The sequence below is a fragment of the Dendropsophus ebraccatus genome, chromosome 14 (assembly GCF_027789765.1).
Source record: "Dendropsophus ebraccatus isolate aDenEbr1 chromosome 14, aDenEbr1.pat, whole genome shotgun sequence".
Lineage (NCBI taxonomy): Eukaryota > Metazoa > Chordata > Amphibia > Anura > Hylidae > Dendropsophus > Dendropsophus ebraccatus.
In genome coordinates, this window is record NC_091467.1 from 23,465,863 (window position 1) to 23,485,294 (window position 19,432).

The 19,432-nt window shown below is 44.7% G+C and overlaps 2 protein-coding genes across 3 annotated transcripts in view; one reads left to right on the plus strand and one right to left on the minus strand.

Annotated features, from left to right (window-relative positions):
* Window positions 1-19,432, plus strand: part of LOC138772168 (dickkopf-related protein 3-like) — a 114,196-nt gene that overhangs the window by 58,983 nt on the left and 35,781 nt on the right. The gene's annotated exons all lie outside the window — the stretch shown is intronic.
* The window catches only part of PLXDC1 (plexin domain containing 1), a 60,178-nt gene that overhangs the window by 34,573 nt on the left and 6,173 nt on the right, over window positions 1-19,432 (minus strand). For both annotated transcript variants that reach the window (XM_069952360.1, XM_069952359.1), the window contains exons 2-3: window positions 6,645-6,793; window positions 1,430-1,573 (exon numbers count right to left, since the gene is read on the minus strand). In XM_069952360.1, coding sequence (XP_069808461.1) covers window positions 1,430-1,573; window positions 6,645-6,793 — 293 coding nt within the window. The remainder of the gene's footprint in view (window positions 1-1,429; window positions 1,574-6,644; window positions 6,794-19,432) is intronic.

Sequence of the window (19,432 nt, forward strand, 5' to 3'; positions counted from 1 at the left end):
AACTTTGGCTCACTTACACATTACAGTAAGGGGGTTAAGCAGAAGGTAGTCTGCTCCTGCACCTATGTATTTAACCATAAGGGCTCTTAATGGGCCCTTATAGGTAAAAACAGTGCACTGCCAGTCACTCTTGTGGCAGCAGCCAGGATTCTGCCTCTGACCACAATATATATATGCAGTGCTTTGTGTTGTGCGTAGGGGAGGGAGGCCCCTTAAAATTTTTTGCTATGGGGCCCCGTGAATCCTAGCTACACCCCTGAACATATTGCCTAAAGGTAGTAATAGTATGTAACAGAATGGTAAAATAGATTTTTATCTGGATATGATAATGGATCTGGCCATGTCCTATAGGAATGTTGTTTAAAAATATCATGATGTATTTGATCTTTAGGGGTAAATTCACACAGGCGTATCTGCAGCGGATTTAGGGCTGCGAATTCGCAGCTAAATCCGCAGTGGATACCTTCCCTGTGAATTTCAATGTGATTACATACTCGCAGCGGGATTGTCATCCCGCTGCCAATATGTAAATCCCGGCCCCATTAGCCTGGGATGATACATTACCGGCAGCACAATCCGGACGCATCTGAGGCTCCCGGCTCCCAGAGGTCCCGCGCAACCAATTAGTGCACGGCCCCGCCACAGTCACTGATTGGCTGCACGGGACCTCCGGGAGCCTCAGATGTGGCCGGATCGTTCTGCCGGTAATGTATCATCCCGGGAGGCGAGGGTTATGGGGCCGGGATTTACATAACATACGTTAAATCCGCTGCGGATACGCCCGTGTGAATTTACCCTAAGGGGTGTTCCAACCCTAAAGTAAAAGTACTATTTTGCCTGGGTAGGGAGAAAAAAAAAAATCACCTTTGTCTGGTCTCTTTCTGGTCTCTTTTCTTCTTTCTGCTTCTGAGTCAAGTGCTTGAGGGCAGGGCTTGCCCCCTTAGCCAATCACTGGCTGAGACAGGACATTTTTGCTGCTTGTGATTGGCTGAGATGGCAAGTCCTGCCCCTGAGCACTGATCTCAGAAGCAGGTAGAAAAAAGAAGAGGAGGGGACCCAGGTTAGGTAAGTATGTTTTTTTTTTCTATTACCCCCTAGTTATTTTCTAGTATCCAGCCTTTCTTGTGTGCTATTCAGAAGGATCTAAGAAACTAAGATTTATGGTGTTTGGCACAGTCCTTTTATTTTATAGTTTGTACCTCTTCCTGCTATTGTTGAATTTACTTATATATTCACTCATTTTCCCCAGAAAAATATCGGTTTAGAGGCATATCACTAATGCTTTTCCTGTGGAAAGAATACTGTATAAAGACTGATGAATGACTACTTTTAATCCCTATACACTTTATACTTATATCCAACAAACCCATCGCTCATGGGGTCAACCTGAGTAGTTTCAGTTCAGTCTAATGCTCAGCACAGGTCTCACCGAGGCTTGCCTGTGTGCACTGGATAGGATGGTAAGCACTGTGGCCTTTTTGGAGTCTTCTTGCAGTAAATCCGCCAACAAGTTCTGATCTTTTAACTCCGTAGGTCCCAGCACTCTTGATGAATAGTATTGGTGACTGTTCTCCTGTAAAGGGAAAAAGAATACTTTGTCGAGAACTCTGTTCTTTCTGGCACCATACATTCTATTCCTAGTGGATCAGTGTTGAATATGATTGTTTTTATTTTATTTATTTTTTATTGAAAAGAATAGTGCAGCAGACTCTTCTACTCTACCCATCAGTGTCAGGCGATACCTGGTAAATCTGAACAGAAATACCAGTGTGACTAAAACTTTATTTAAAGAGGTATGGTGGAGAAAAAAATGTTCTCAAATCAACTGGTGTTAAAGTTAGATTTGTAATTTACTTCTATTTAAAAATCTAAAGCTACTGTATGCTCTGCAGGAAGTGGTGCATTCTTTCCAGTCTGACACAGTGCTCTCTGCTGCCACCTCTGTCCATGTCAAGAACTGTCCAGAGCAGCAGCAAATATTTTATATCTATATAATATACCGAATGTTATTACTGTTGTTTCTATATTCTTTGTTAACCCATATGTTAGCTTGTTGTACAAACATGTTAACTTTACTGTTGGCACTAAAGTCAGTGCTTATAGATTTTCCCTTTTGTAATATGTTCTTAAAAAACCTAATAAAAACATTGAACCAGAAAACCTCTCCTGCTCTAAACAATTCCTGACATGAACAGAGGTGGCAGCAGAGAGCTCTGTGTCAGACTAGAAAGAATTCACCACTTCTTGCAGGACATACAACAGCTGATAGATACTGGAAGAGTTGATTTTTTTTTTTAAATATAACTTATAAATCTGTATAACTTTCTGACAGCAGTTGATTTGAATTTTTTTTTCCTCCAGTGTACCCTTTTAAATCTAGACCACCTCCTTGCAGTATAACTAATATTTTTTGGCTTTAAAGAGGATGTACCTCCCACTGCCTCCTGTGCTTCAGCACCAGCCTGGGACCCGTGGATAGAACGGCGCCGTACACAGGAACCGGGCCGCGGTTCCAAAAAGCGGTTCCCCGTGATGGCGCCGTTTAATCCGTGGGTCAGATTAAAGAGGATGTACCTGTTGGTACATCCTCTTTAAGAAAATAATTATAAAGCCAAAAGTTATTATTTTTTTTTTAAAAATGACAAATCAGTCGTGATCAAATGTTTTTTGCCCCCCGAATAATTTATAATATATAATCAGTCGGGGTCCGATCAGCAGGACCCCCATTGGTTGCAAAAACTAAAGTGTACTTGTATGACCGCCACTCCATTCGACTGCTGGGCAATCTCCGTCAGACCCATGGCAGTGAATAGAGCGGTGGTCATGCAATATTTTAGACAAAGATCAATAAAATGAATAGAAAGCTTGTAATCTCTGTAGACCTACATGGCTTGCATGAGGTTTACTCGTACTTCTTGGTAACATATTGGGGAACATGTTAGAGCTTTAGTTTTTGTTTTTCCCTAGAGCAGCAATTTTTTGTAGTTTTTTCCCCAATTAAAGACAGAAGCCATGAAGGTCTTTTTCACAATTTTTACATTCAGCACCACAATTGTGGTTTTCCGTAGAAGCTGTTTTGGGAACATTTCGTAGAACTGAGTTGACATGACTTCCAATTGCTGTAAAACCACAGCGGTATGGTAGTGGTACAGAGTAATGCTGCTCCACCACTGCCAGATGTGGACAAGGCTTTCTATTCTCACTGCCAGGATTAAGGAAAAAAACACAACCATATAGGCTGGGTTCACCCAGTGCCTTTCAATTTTTATCATATTTTGGACGTCTGGAAAAATTCATGTGGTTTTACTGCGAATGCAGCGGTTTTGCAATGTGGTTATAATAACAGGTAAAAAAAAATATAGGTTTCATCCGCAAAAATAACACTGTCAATAACAGCATCTAAAAATTACAGTGATTCGTGCTGCAAATGAGTTTATTTGCTGTAAAAACACATTTGTATTTTTTTTTCCAAAATGTACTTAAACAACAAAAAAAAAAAAAAAAAAAAGGAAAATTCTGAAAAGTTTAAAAAAGGATTAGGAAAAAAAAACATTGGCAAAATCACTGTCTATTGTTTATTATACCTTACATGTAACATCTGGTCATTATTCTGGAGGTTAAAACTAAAAGCAGCTGAGAAAGAACGTGAACGGAGGCTTTCAGACTTCACACAACAAGTACAGTGATCCCTTAAAGGGGGATCTGTCTGACCATCTGAATGCTATAAGCTGCAGACATGTGATGACAGATAATGGCGCTATGAAATGAGCTTTGCCTTTGGAATATCATAAGTCATAAAATCTGTTTAGTTTTTTTTCTGGACTCAAATGTCAAAGAGGTGGGGTCATTCTGCTGAAGTGCCACAGCATCACTCGCCTCCTGAATTTCCGTTTCTTTGCCATGCATAATTGGCATACAGGGCTTGACTCACAGCACCAAGCCCTGTATTCAGATCACATGCTGGTACCCTGTATACTAATAACAGTGCCTACATGGTGACAGGCTCTTCTGTGATGCAGAGATGTGATCTGTATACAGAGCTTGGCACTAAGAGTCAAGCCCTGCATGTCAATCATATGCTGATGGCACATAAAATGATATTGTCACCCCCCCCCCCCCCTTAGGGTCTGATTTAGCAAAGAATGCACAGACATTGTTAGCTGTATACCTTACCTTTCTAAGTTAACTCTTTACATTACCTTTCTACGTTCCCAGTGTTCTCCGTGCTCTGCTTCCTCCTCAGTCCCCTGTGCTGCAGCTTCAGAGCGACCTGTCTGAGCACACAGACTGTTCAGCCAATGACTGGCTGGGACCGCCGCAGCCAGTGATTGGCTGAGCAGCCTGTCAGCTCAGACAGGTCGCTCTGAAGCTGCAGCATGGGACTGAGGAGGAAGCAAAGCGCAGGATAAGACCAGAAACGTGGACAGGTAATGTATTAACTATTTGTTGAATCATCAGCTGTCGGCCGTGGATCCCTATTACACATAGCGATGTATGGTCGGCGGCCGATGATTTTAGGTCTGGGCCTAAAGAAACACTTAATGATCGTTTCATCGGCTGATTGTTGTCTCTATTACACGGAGCGATAATCGGACGAATCGAGCCGATCAATTATCGCCCTGTGTAATACGACCCTTCTGTATATGGTTGTCTGCACAATCCACAAGCTTAGATGCTGCACATTTCATATATGCCTGTATATCACTACTTTTTATCTGTGGATAGTGTCACATAGGCGGGGCTCAACTGCAATGAAGTCCCGCCTATGTGACACTATCCACTGATGAAATAAAGTGAGTGTCGGGGGGGGGGGGGGGGTCAGTATCACTTTAAGCAGTTTGGCCCTACCTCTTTGACACTTGGGCCTGGAAGAAAATCTGTTTTTATGATTTATAAAAAAGAATGGATATCAATCAGCTTTACAAACCGTACCATTCCTTTAATTTAAATATTATCTGTAGGCCATGTCTGCAGCTCATAGCATGCAGATGGTCCGACAGATCCCCCCGTTTAAAGGATTAATAGACTTGTTGTGTGTAGTCTGAAAGGCTCCATTCACGTTTTTATCAGCTGCTTTCAGTTTTATCCTCCAGAACCAGATGTTACATGTACGGTAATCGTATTTCACAATTTTCCATCATTATATGATCGGGAACCACATGGTCTTACAGAAAGGCTACAGGACCTCCTTGAATACCTCGGTAATACATCATGTCATGAAGCAGCCCATGATTTTTGTTGTCATAGATATTGGGTACAATGGACACTGCATCTGCAACAATGTGGTGTTTTTTGCAATGGATGTGTTTTGTTCTTCACTGGGTATCCCATAGAAACTATTCTAATTTCTTATTTTTTATTTTTCTTGTTATCCATTATACTATCTCGATACTAGGTATGACCACTAGCCCTAATATTAAAGGAGAAGTCCGGCTAAATTTTTTATTAAAGTATTGTATTGCCCCCCAAAAGTTATAAAAATCCCCAATATACACTTATTACGGGAAATGCTTATAAAGTGCTTTTTTCCCTGCACTTACTACTGCATCAAGGCTTTACTTCCTGGATAAAATGGTGATGTCACGACCCGACTCCTGGAGCTGTGCGGGCTGTGGCTGCTGGAGAGGATGATGGCAGGGGGACAGTGAGGGACACAGGGCACTGGAGGGACACTGAGCATCCCCCTACCATCATCCTCTCCAGCAGCCACAGCCCGCACAGCTCTGGGAGTTGGGTCGTGACATCACTATTTTATCCAGGAAGTGAAGCCTTGATGCAGTAGTAAGTGCAGTAAGCACTTTATAAGCATTTCCCATAATAAGTGTATATTGGTAATTTGTATAACTTTTGGGGGGCAATACAATACTTTAATAAAAATTTTCGCCGGACTTCTCCTTTAAGCTGACACTGTTCACCAATCTCCTCCCTATCATCACAGATGGGATTACAGTGAATAGTAACACCAGTAGATTGATAGGATGGGGTTAGAGATGAGCAAATATCGAGCACGCTGAGATTCGTCAAAACCCAAACACCATTTGATAACCAAATGAAGAAGTTGGATTTAGTCCATGTATCCATGTTTTCCAGGCAGCCTTAGGGCTGCATCCAACTTCTCCAGCTACCGGTAATAAATTGCTGAGAGTTCGGGTTTGGGCAAATGTGCTTGAAGTTTGTTAAACTCTAGATCGGATCAATCCCTTCACAATATGTGATGGTCAGAGCTCAGCCTGCCCCTCCCTGCACAGTGACCACCACACAAGTCATAGAGCATGCCTCAAAAATTCTCCCATTGAGGCCAAAAAGGTCAGTTCCAGTCTATTGCACCTTTGTCCATGGAGTTTGCTGTAAAGCATATCTGTAAGTGTTAATTATTAAAATCAGTAGGATCACAACTAGGGATGAGCAAATTTACAGTGCTAGCACAGCCAGTCGCTGTGTTAAGCTCAACCGTCGGCTTGTCAGCCTGCTGCCTTTGAACTCCATGTGAACTCCATGTCTGGAAAAGCTGGATTCGGTCCTGGGAAACTTTTCTCAGTTTCCCAGGACTGGATCTAGATCAGCTTTTCTAGGCACCCAGAGCTGACAAGCCGATAGCCGAGCCAAGCGAAGTGCTTCCCTTATCACAACTATCCGCTACTCACTAGGATTTGTGCCCTGTTATCAGGTGGAGAGTCATTCGGCAGGGTTTCACCCCCAAGGCTTGTGTCCATCTTATTCTGCCCATCGCGAATATCCCGTTGAAGCCTCACAGAGTGAGTGTCCCTTCGCCTTGTCTTCAGGAGTCCGGGACCTGAAAAGTAATAATGTTGATATTATTGTGGGGAATGATTCTATTCATACAAAACCCCTACACGCACCCTGTGGAACAAATCTCCAAATCTGCAGCCGATTATTACAGGTTAGACGCAGATTTCACCCATTTCTGGGCAAAGGGTAAAACCGCCTGCGAATCTGCTTCGGAATCCATGGCGAAAGCCACATGAAAGGCTTGTGAGGAAAAACATGGAAATTTATAATGAATGATTTTCTCCTCTCAAAGAGGTTCTGCAGTCCCAAGCTCAGAGCTCAGAGATGTTCTAATTTGAGACTTTCTTGGAGGACAATTTAAAGAGCAGACATTTAGATTTAGATTTTTTTAGATTGTGGGAGAAGACATGAAGTGCCCAGAGCATGAGGGATTATATACAAATAACAAGCAGATGTTATCCTGGTGAGAAACCAAACCCAGAGCTTAGTGTCACTGCCACTATCCTGCCTACTTTACAATTTTCCTTCGCAATGTAAAGCATCTATCTTTCTCCTATCTATCTATCTATCTATCTATCTATCTTCTATCTATCTATCTATCTATCTATCTATCTATCTATCTATCTATCTCCTATCTATCTATCTATCTATCTCCTATCTATTATCTATCTATTATCTTCTATCTATCTATTATCTATCTATCTATCTTCTATCTATCTATCTATCTATCTATCTATCTATCTATTATCTATCTTCTATCTATCTATCTATCTATCTATCTCCTATTTATCTATCTATTTATCTATCTATTATCTATCTCCTATCTGAATATCTCCTATCTATCTTTTATCAATCAATCTATTGGTGTGTTTACACAGACGGATTTATCTGACAGATCATAAAAGCCAAAGACAGGAATGAACTATAAACATGGAACAGGTCATAAAGGAAAACTGAAATCTCTCCTCTTTTCAAATCCATTCCTGGCTTTGGCTTCAAAAATCTGTCAGATAAATCTTTCTGTGTAAACGCACCATATCTCCTGTCTGTCTATCTATCTATCTATCTATCTATCTATCTATCTATCTATCTATCTATCTATCTATCTATTTATCTATCTATCTATCTATCTATCTATCTATCTATCTATCTATCTATCTATCTATCTATCTATCTATCTATCCATCCTATATGTAGGGACATAGCTAACTGCTTACAGGCCCTTTGTGCAGAAGATCAGCTTGCCCTCTCATATGGTGACTCACAAATGACGTCTTGTCTGTTCGGAGTTGTTAATTCTTTTTTTTCTTCTCCATCCATCCCAGGCTGCAATGAAAACTTCTTCCAGTCACTTCTTAGCTATGCAGAGTTTACTGTTCAGATGTAGTAGTCTCTGCACCCTTAACCTCTACACTAACCTGTTTTATCCCTGTTGTGTCCAGTGCTCCTTCTCTGGTCTTCTCTGTCTCCTTTATACACTTCCCTGCAGAGATGATATGCCTTTATACCTTGCAGCCAGTCACCAGCCTCAGCAGTAGATGGCACAGGACCCAGAAGCAATGTATTGGGTATATGGGCATAACTTCTGCCCAGGGAAATAAAAGAAAAGGTCGAGTGGAGGACCCGAGCGGCAGTACTGGACACAACACGGCTAAAACAGGTGAATATAGAATATTTAGTAATTCATTGTGCCACTGTGACCTCTGTTAATTAATGATGCAACTTGAGCCACTTCCCCATTGAACAATGCCACCAAACCATAATAAACTGTGCCACTGCCCCAATAATTTGTTCCACTGCCCCTAATGATATATGCCACCATACACCAATGGACTGTACCACAATGCCTCTGATTTGTGCTACCATGCCCCTAATTAACTGTCCCACTCTTCCCCAATAAACTATGTGCCAACCATGCCCCTAATGATCTGGGCCACCATGCCCCTAATGATCTGGGCCACCATGCCCCTAATGATCTGCGCCACCATGCCTTTAATGATCTGCACTACCATGTCCCTAATGATCTGCGCCACCGTGCCTCTAATGATCTCCGCAACCATGCCCCCTAATGATCTGCGCCACCGTGCACCTAATGATCTGTGCCACCATGCTCCTGATGATCTGCGCCACCATGCCTCTAATGATCTGCGCCACCATGCCCCTGATGATCTGCGCCACCATGCCTCTAATGATCTGCGCAACCGTGCCCCTAATGATCTGCGCCACCATGCCTCTAATGATCTGCACTACCATGTCCCTAATGATCTGTGCCATCATGCCCCTGATGATCTGCGCCACCATGCCTCTAATGATCTGCGCCACCATGCCCCTGATGATCTGCGCCACCATGCCTCTAATGATCTGCGCCACCGTGCCACTAATCTGCGCCACCGTGCCTCTAATGATCTGCACCACCTTGCCCCTAATGATCTACGCCACCATATCCCTAATGATCTGCTCCACCATGCCTCTAATGATCTGCGCCACCGTGCCCCTAATGATCTGTGCCACCATGCCCCAATCATCTGCACCATCATGCCAATAATGATCTGCGCCACCGTGCTCCTAATGATCTGCGCCACCATGCTGTTCTATTCATTCACTGGGACTCAGTCATCTCGTCCTCTGCATCAGCACCTATACACATCCGCTACACACCTTGGGTTATTTTTTCCCCTTTCTGGTGTTGGCAGTACCGATAGTCCGGGTGGGTCAATTGCCACTCAGGACTACCATGACAGGAGCCCAAGGGACCCATCACAGCCCGGCAGGTCACCGACCATTTCAGGGGGATACAGTCAGCCACTCTATAAAGCAGGTACTACCATTATCCCTGTGTGCTGGACTAGCACTGGCGTCACGACACTACCATTGGCTGAGCTGTACACCTACACTGACCAACCACCACTAGTAACATCCCAGCACGTCACCGGTCAAGTAGTAGTGCACCACACATGGACAAAAGTATTGGGCCACTGCCATTAAGAGGAGACCACGTAAAGTTACACAGAGGGGTCACATAGCCCATAAAACCACATCCATCACTTTTGGGATGAACTAGAACAGAGATTGTGAGGCCGACCGTCTTGTCCCACAACAATACTTGCTGACAATGGACGAATGGGCAAAAAACCTTTAACATCTTACACACCTAAAAAATCTTATAGAAAGTCTACTGGGGAGAGTGGAAGCTGTTATACCTACAGCCCCTTTGCCTATATATTGCCCGTCTATCCTCTATATGGTTAATTCCCATATTTCCCTTGCTGAGTAGGAGTTGCTTATCTATACAATCCTTTTAATTTGTTAATCGTTATCAGAGTTTTGTCTTTTAGGTTATTTCCAATACAATCCCAAATCCCGAGCATCAGGCCTGTCAGCTAGTGACACAGATTACATGTATATAAATACCACATCCCCTAGGCCCGCGGTCTCTTCTGAGCTCTGGAGTGTAATTAGGTGAGCGAGATACCATCAATCATCTGTCGCTAATTATTGTTGCTATAAACATTACACTGGATGAGGAGAGTTGTACTAGCAGATCTCCCAGATGTCTTCATTCCTTCTGCTTCTACCTTGTATAAGAGCTCACGTGCCATTCACTTGCATCGAATCACATTCCTATATAGTTTTCATGTAAGGTTGTCATTAAGAGGTGATCTGGGGGTTTAAAGCTTTAAAGGGCACCTGTTACTATGAAAATGCTGTCTAAGCTATCAGCATCATGTTAAAGAGCAGAAGGAGCTGAGCGGATTGATATGTATCTTTATGGGAAAAGATTCAGTATGACTTGTAATTTATTGATTGAAATCTCTGATGTTTCCATGCTAAAGAGTCCAGGTCACTGACTGACACCGCCCATTGGACTCCTTATCACAGAATGATCAGGGATTTCTATGAATTATTTACAAGTTATACTGAATATTTTCCCACAAATATATATATATATATTAATCTGCTCAGCTCTTCCTGCTCTATAACAGGATGTCAAAAGATTAGATAGCATTGTCTTGGTGACAGGTTCCCTTTAAAAGAATAGCAGAAAATGTTATATAGTGAAAAACAACTATAAATCACGTGCTTTAACACTATATTCAACTTCTAGTGGCCCCGACCTGTCTTGTGTACTCTCCTGCGAATGGGGGCCTAAGCAGCCTCATGCCTTACATGCTAGCATCACGGCTATGGTCCTCTTACATTACCTATCCTTGTTCCCCTGTGCTCTGCTTCCTCTCCCGCACGCTGCAGCTTTAAAGCAGCCTGTCTGAGCTGAAAACACCAGGAACTTGGACAGATAATGTAAACTGTTTGGTGAATGGTCAGCCGTCAGCTGCACATCGCTATCACACGTAGCGATACACGGTCGGCACCCGATATCTCTAGTACACGGAGCCATAATTGGCTGGCTGGATTGGGGCAATAATTGCTCCATCTAATAGAGCCATAAGTCTACAGTGAAGATTCTACTGAATCTACAGTGTGTGTGTGTGTGTGTGTGTGTGCAGGTATAATGTGTGGGGGTGCAGAGGGTATATATGTGTGTGTGTGACTGAATCTACAGTGTGTGTGTGTGTATATAGGTATAATGTGTGGGGGTGCAGAGGGTATAAACGTGTGTGTGTGTGTGTGTGTGTGTGTGTGTGTGACTGAATCTACAGTGTGTGTGTGTGCAGGTATAATGTTTGGGGGTGCAGAGGGTATATATATGTGTGTGTGTGTGTGTGTGTGTGAGACTGAATCTGCAGCGTGTGTATATATAGGTATAATGTGTGGGGGTGCAGAGGGTATATATGTGTAGTCGTGTGTCTGAATCTACAGTGTGTGTATACATACCTTCCAACTTTTGCAAAGAGCAAAGAGGGACATGTGCACCGCGGTCCCCATAGCCACGCCCCCATAGCGACCCTCCATAGCCACATGCTGCTGACTGAATAGTGCCCTATACAGTATCCAATCCCCCCCAAAAATGCCCTATATAGTATCCAATCCCCCATATATTGCCCCACATAGTAGCCTATGCCCCCATATAGTGCCCCACATAGTAGCCAATCCCCCCATATAGTGCCCCACATAGTAGCCAATCCCCCATAGAGTGCCCCACATAGTAGCCAATGCCCCATATAGTGCCCACATAGTAGCCAATGCCCCCAAATATGCCCCACATAGTAGCCAATCCCCCATATAGTGCCCACATAGTAGCTAATGCCCCCATATATGCCCCACATAGTATCCAATCCCCCATATAGTGCTCCACATAGTAGCCAATCCCCCCATATAGTGCCCCACATAGTAGCCAATGCCCCCATAAAGTGCCCCACATAGTAGCCAATCCCCATATAGTGCCCCACATAGTAGCCAATGCCCCCACATAGTAGCCAATGCCCCCATATAGTGCCCCACATAGTAGCCAATCCCCATGTAGTGCTCCACATAGTAGCCAATCCCCCATATAGTGCCCACATAGTAGCCAATGCCCCCATATATGCCCCACATAGTATCCAATGCCCCCCATATAGTGCCCCACATAGTAGCCAATGCCCCCATATAGTGCCCCACATATTATCCAATCCCCCATATAGTTCCCACATAGTCGCCAATCCCCCCCATATAGTAGCCAATCCCCCCATATAGCGCCCCACATAGTAGCCAATCCTCCCATTTGTGTGGCCCGAACAGAAAAACAATAAACCAGTAACTCACCTGTCCGCCGGTCCCAGCAGCTCCTCTCCCAGCAGAGCGTACACTCCCGTCATCCTCGGGGGCGGGCAGCGGGGTATACAGACACTGACTGTGCCGGAAGTAATTCATGATAGAGGCTGCAGAACACTTCCGGCACAGTCAGTGTCTGTATACCCCGCTGCCCGCCCCGGAGGATGACGGGAGTGTACTCTCTGCCGGGAGAGGAGCTGCTGGGACCGGCAGACAGATGAGTTACTGGTTTATTGTTTTTTTCGGTGGGGCCACATATAATGCGGGACATTGGGTGCCGTTCCAGGACCACGGGACAGCACCCCGAAAACAGGACTGTTGGGAGGTATGTGTATATACTGTAGGTATAATGTGTGTGGATGCAGTGTGTATATATGTTGCATCAAAAGAGAAAGACCTGTCATATAGAGACACCAGCACTTCACTAATTAATGTAGTAGCCAAAAAAATCATTTTAAATAGTAGACAACATACAAAAAACACCAAGAAATAAAAACACTAAAAACATGATAAACACCAAGAGGCCATGATGTAACAAATGGCCCCTCAGACCAACCAACCCCAGTATGAACTGGAGAAAAATGGGAATTCTAATGTACTACTCCAATACATGAGTAAACCATACAGCAATGTAGTGCTGGTGTATATAAGCATATATGTACCATGCAGCCTACAAACAGGATACATATATGCTTGTATATGCCAGCACTACATTGCTTTATGTGTGTAATTTTTTATTTTCTTTTTTGTTGTATTCCCTATTAGTGATGTTCTGGGGTCACTTCCATACACTGAGCCCCCACAGAACTATTCTGTGTATTCTGGACTCCCACAAAGCTTCTAGTGTAAAATGCCCCTAGGATCCTCCTACTACAACAGCTGCAAACACTACAACTCCCAGCATTTATTGACGACACACAGTCCTCAGGATATGGTGGGAATTTTAGTATATTTGAATGGAAAATCCCCTGATAATAGCTGGTGATGTAAATAGATTTATTGATGGATCTTTAGGGCTGATGGTTGTTTCAGATTGCAGCAACCAAAAGCCGCTACACAACCATCACTTAAAGGATTAAAGGATTGTCCTCTCTGGAACTACAACTCCCAGTTTACCCTGAGAGCTTCATAAGTGTACGGCATTCTTAGAGTTGTAATTCGACTAGTTGTGGACACGGATCAATCCAGCATAGAAATGGGTCAGCATGTTGCTTCTTAATGGTTCTTCATTGGTGGGCCCCCAGGATCATTTTCCCTGGTGGGCCCCAAGTAGCCAGTCCAACACTGGCTGTATCCATATTTCCCAGGACTCCCTTGACTCCGGCATCCAACTTTTCCAGCCTCTAGGAGTCAAATGCAGAGTGTTCGATGGATGAATAAGTTTGATCATACTATACCTGTTAGCATCAAAGTCCCCCTCCTGTCAGAGCGGCCCCCCTCAGCTGTTCTAAAACACGGCAATACTTTTAAGGTAAAAATAAGCCTGTATTTTTAATATAACAATGCGCTCCATTGAAGTCAATGGCAGTGCACACATTATATAAATTAACTGTTGTAACTGATTGCCACTGTCAGAATACTGAATAAGCTCATTATTTATCACCTGCTTTTGCAAAGTCCAGATGTCTTTTTTTACCTGTTCACACATTGTCCTATTTTCACTCAAAATTACAGCCAAAATTCAACAGTCCCTACTGTCTATCTTGGTGGCTGAAAAAGTTGTATGCAGCCCTAGGGAGTCTGGGAAATCATGGATACAGGCACTGGCCTATGGCTGTATCCCTGTTTTCCTGGGGGTTGCATCCAACTTCTTCAGCCACCGGTATTCAAATGCCGAACAATTTATTTGAGCACGCTTGAGCTGTGAAAATACAGCTATTTTACCATTTATGCCAAAATAGCACTAATTAAAGGGGTTATCCAGCGCTACAAAAACATGGCCACTTTCCCCAGCAACAGTAGGGGGGAAAGTGACCATGTTTTTGTAGCGCTGGATAACCCCATTTAATGCTAATTAATCACATTAAGTCCAAAGTTATATTAGCAGTAGAGAGTTTCCCCAAAATTCATTTTAGGCCCAATTTGTTATAATCTGCTGTTATATTTCATTTGGACCAAATAAATTCTGTGAAAATCCCCCCAACTGCCCTGAAAACACCTTTATAACACTGTGGAGACTTCTACCTTAGGGCGCTATTCCACGGGATGATTATCGTTCGCATAATCGTTAACGATAAACGATCCAAACGACGCTATTGCGAAAGACCTGAAACCGTTCATCCATTTACATGGAACGATAATCATTACTTATGATCCTTCTTGCGGTCGTCTTGTCGTCGCTATTGCGTTCGTCACTACTGCAAACAACCGAATGACGTCTTATTCAATGCGAACGATTTGCAACGATAAAAATAGGTCCAGGTCTTATTAAACGATAAACGATTTCTCATTTGGTCGTTAATCATTAACTGCTATTTAACCAAACGATTATCGCTTATGCGGCGTTTACACAAAGCGATAATTCGCCCAATCGATCGTTAAACGATTTTGAAGCAATTATTTGTTTTTTTTTAACGATCAGCGTTTAGATGAATAAATCGTTAGAAAAAACTTTAAAAATTCGTAAGTAAAATCGGTATTGCGTTCGTTTTTAAGATCGCTTAAGCCCATCTTTTACATAGGGTGAATCTTTGAAAGACTGTTTACACGAAGCGATCTGCGAATTTTTAGCGAACGATGAACAACGATTTGTGAACATGTTGAAAGATCAAAATGCACAATTTTTCGCTCGTCCCTTGATCGTTTGCTGTGTTTACACAGAACGATTATCACTCAAATGCGATCGTTATAGCGAGAATTTGAACGATAATAGTTCTGTGTAAACGCAGCATTTGATTCGAACGATTTAACGATAATCTGAACAATAATCGTCCCGTGCAATAGGGCCCTTATAGGTATTTTTATTTTTCTCCTGTGCAGTATAGGGTTTTGAGCAGAAATACAGAATGCAACATGATGGACAATCCAGGAGATGTGCAGCTGTGGAGGACTAGTAGTGGTGACCACAAGCTTAAGAGATTCATCTTTATAAATCTCATGACTCTTGAATTTGTCAAATCACTGAATCATTAAAAAATTTTTGAATTAATTTGATTCATGTCAGATTAGGGATGGTCCAAACCTGCCGAGGTTCGGGTTCGTACAAACCTAAATTCTCGGCAATGATTCCCGCTGTCTTCCACCTGCGTGGAGAGGGTGGATACAGCTGGAGAACCGCCTGGAAAACTGGGATACAGCCTATTGCTATGGCTGTATCCCAGTTTTCCAGGTGGTCCTCCGGCTGTATCCACCCGCTGCACGGAGGTGGAAGACAGCGGGAATCATTGCCGAGAGTTCAGGTTCGTACGAACCCGAACCTCGGCAGGTTCGGACCATCCCTAGTCCAGCATTTTTTACGCCGGGCTTACAAATGTCCCCGCAGCTCCGCAGCTGAAAAGATTTATGTAGAGGCGCATTGCCTCTACATAAATCCCGTACGCACGGAGCCCGTCCGTGCAAATAATCTGAAACCTACGCTGAGCTGGCGTAGGTTTCAGTATAATTTTTCCCCCGGAAAAATGATAAATGCGGCGCACGCAGAGGCCACGCCTCCCGTAACGCCTCCTCTCCGTCCCACTGGCGAAGGTGGCGCAAATTGGCCCAATGCGAATAAAATATTTGCAAAAAACCTTTTTCGCCTTTTAATACATGTCCCACAAAATATACACTCCGGCCGGCACCCCTAGCAGCGCAGCAAAAAACTGACATCAGTTTTCTGCAGCCGCTATTCAATGAATAGCGGCCCCAGAAAACCTGTTAGTGCACACTATGGAGCTCCGGCAGCACGCTCCATTGAATGCAGCGACAAATTCGGATGCCGACGCGCACGGATGTGCCCGCATCCGAATTCAACTGCAGTGAAGATCATCACGGAATGGCTGGTGTCATACAATGTGTGAACATGTCCTTATAGTGTTTGTACTGTTTTTATATTAAAACTGCATTATATTAGGTATGGCTGGAAGCAAAAGAGTTAACCAGCAATTACAGAGGGAAGGGAGGAGCTTGCTCTGAGCCAGCCTCTCTAATGAGAGGAACAGTTAGAGAAGGTGTAGAGCATGAGTCTCTAAACTGTGGCCCTCCAGCTGTTGCAATACTACATATCCCATCATGCCTGGACAGCCAAATTCAAAGCTTTAGCTGCAGGGGCGTAGCTAATATCTCTTGGGCCCTGGTGCAAGAGGTCAACTTGCCCCCCCCCCCCCTTACCACATACTGACTAACACCACCGCTGCTACTGACTAATACCACCACATACTGACTAACACCCCGCTGCTACTGATTAACACTACCACATACTGACTAACAACACCGCTGCTACTAAATAAAATCCTCTGTACATAGACCAATATCACTTCATACAATCATATAGAGGTGGACGCACTGTACACAGGCTCTACTCACCATATACATCACAGTGCAGTTATATCAAGTGACTCACAGGGGACGTCTTCTCTGATCGGAGTTCTTCTCTTTTCATCTTCTCCATCTGTCCTGGGCCGTTATGAGAACTTCTCCGAGCCACAAATCCACAGAATCTGCCAGACAGACATATTAGGCTCCTCACTCTGGCACCATCCTCATCTCTCTACACACTGCACATCTGTATTGGCCCCTTTACACCCTCATTTAGTAGGTAGCCCTGACACTATGTGATCACCCTTATAGTACATATCCCCCTATTGTATACACCCCCGTGTAGTCCACCTTATAGATGGCCCCCCAATGTTTCCCCTTATAGATGGCCCCCTGTGTTGTCCCTATTATAGATGCCCCCCATGTTATCCCCCTTACAGATGCCCCCCATGTTGTCCCCTCCTCCTGCCCCTTTATCATCATACTACTACCCCTTTCATCCTCCTGCCCCTCCATCATAATACTACTACCCCTTCATTCTCCTGCCCTTTCATCATCATACCATTACACCCCTCATCATCCTCTTGTTCCTTCATCATCCTCTTGTTCGTTCATCATCATAACACTACACCCCTCATCATCCTCTTGTTCCTTCATCATCATACCACTACACCCCTCATCATCCTCTTGCTCCTTCATCATCATACCACTACACCCCTCATCATCCTCTTGTTCCTTTATCATCATACCACTACACCCTCCATCATCCTCTTGTTCCATCATCATACCACTACACCCTTCATCATACCACTACACCCCCATCATCCTCTTGTTCCATCATCATACCACTACACCCTTCATCATCATACCACTACACCCCCCATCATCCTCTTGTTCCATCATCATACCACTACACCCTTCATCATCATACCACTACACCCCCATCATCCTCTTGTTCCTTCATCATCATACCACTACACCCCCCATCATCCTCTTGTTCCTTCATCATCATACCACTACACCCCTCATCATCCTCTTGCTCCTTCATCATCATACCACTACACCCCTCATCATCCTCTTGTTCCTTTATTATCATACCACTACACCCCCCCATCATCCTCTTGTTCCATCATCATACCACTACACCCCCCATCATCCTCTTGTTCCATCATCATACCACTACACCCCCCCATCATCCTCTTGTTCCATCATCATACCACTACACCCCCCATCATCTTCTTGTTTCATCATCGTACCACTACACCCCCCATCATCCTCTTGTTCCATCATCGTACCATTACACCCCACATCATCCTCTTGTTCCATCATCGTACCACTACACCCCACATCATCCTCTTGTTCCATCATCATACCACTACACCCCCCATCATCCCCTTCAAAACCAAAAAATCTGTACTCACCTGAATGATTTCTGTAGCCGCCAGGTCACACGCGCTGGCGGGGCTTCCCACGGAGGGGGCGGAGCTTTGTGGGACCTATTTTTTTCTACATGATGCTCCCTGCGCCAGAAGTACTTCCCCCCCGGCGCACACAGAGCTCCCTGGGGATCCACAAGACAGCCCGGGCCCGTCCCAGCCTGCTTCTTGTGATCACAAGCAAAACATTGCTTGCGGTCACAAGAGGGAGTGGGAGGGAAGCAGTGCAGTGGCAAGGGGGGCCCCCCCTTGGTAGCGGCCCGGTCGCAGCGGCGACCGCTGCGACCACAGTCGCTACGCCACTGTTTAGCTGTCCTGGCATGATGAGAATTGTGGTTTTGCAACAGCTGGAGGGCCGTAGTTTGGAGACCCATGGTGTAGAGAGTGGAGGAGAAAGAACCTGTAGAGTGCTGTGAGTTTCTTTAAACCACCATCATGTTGGATCTCATCTTTGCAGCTCACCATCATGGTAGCCCCAAAGTGCCATGGGGTCAGACACAACACAGGTTGTGCCCCCAGAGACTATATTTACCACCTCCACGAACACCACTTGTGCAGCCCTCATCACTGTGTCAGCCCTTGAAGTGTGGAAATTTACTGTGGAAGCCCTCTACCCAGGGCCGGCGTCAGCACGTGGCGTACTCGGGCAAGTGCCGGGGCCCACAGCCTCTCAAGGGGCCCCCCGGCACTTGCCCGAGCAATGAGCCACTGGATATAGCCAGCAATGGGGCCCGCCGCATCCCCCGTACTCACTGTCGGCACGACAGTGAGTACGGGGGATGCGGCGGGCCCCATTGCTGGCGACATCCGGGGGGTGTGGCGTTGCTGGGCGGATGCGACGTCCTCAATGACGTCCTGGGCTGGGCCTTCCTCCGCAGCGCTTCAGGACGTGATCCCCTCAGCAGGCGCAGAGCGATGACGTCATCGCGCCTGCTAGCGGATCCGTCCCTGCTAGCAGAAGGGAGAAGCCAGGAAGAAGAGGACCGTCCCTTGGATTAGGTGAGTATGATTTTTTGTTTTGTGTTAAGGCAGAGCAGGGGGCATCTACTATGGGGCAGGGGCCATCTACTATGGGACAGGGT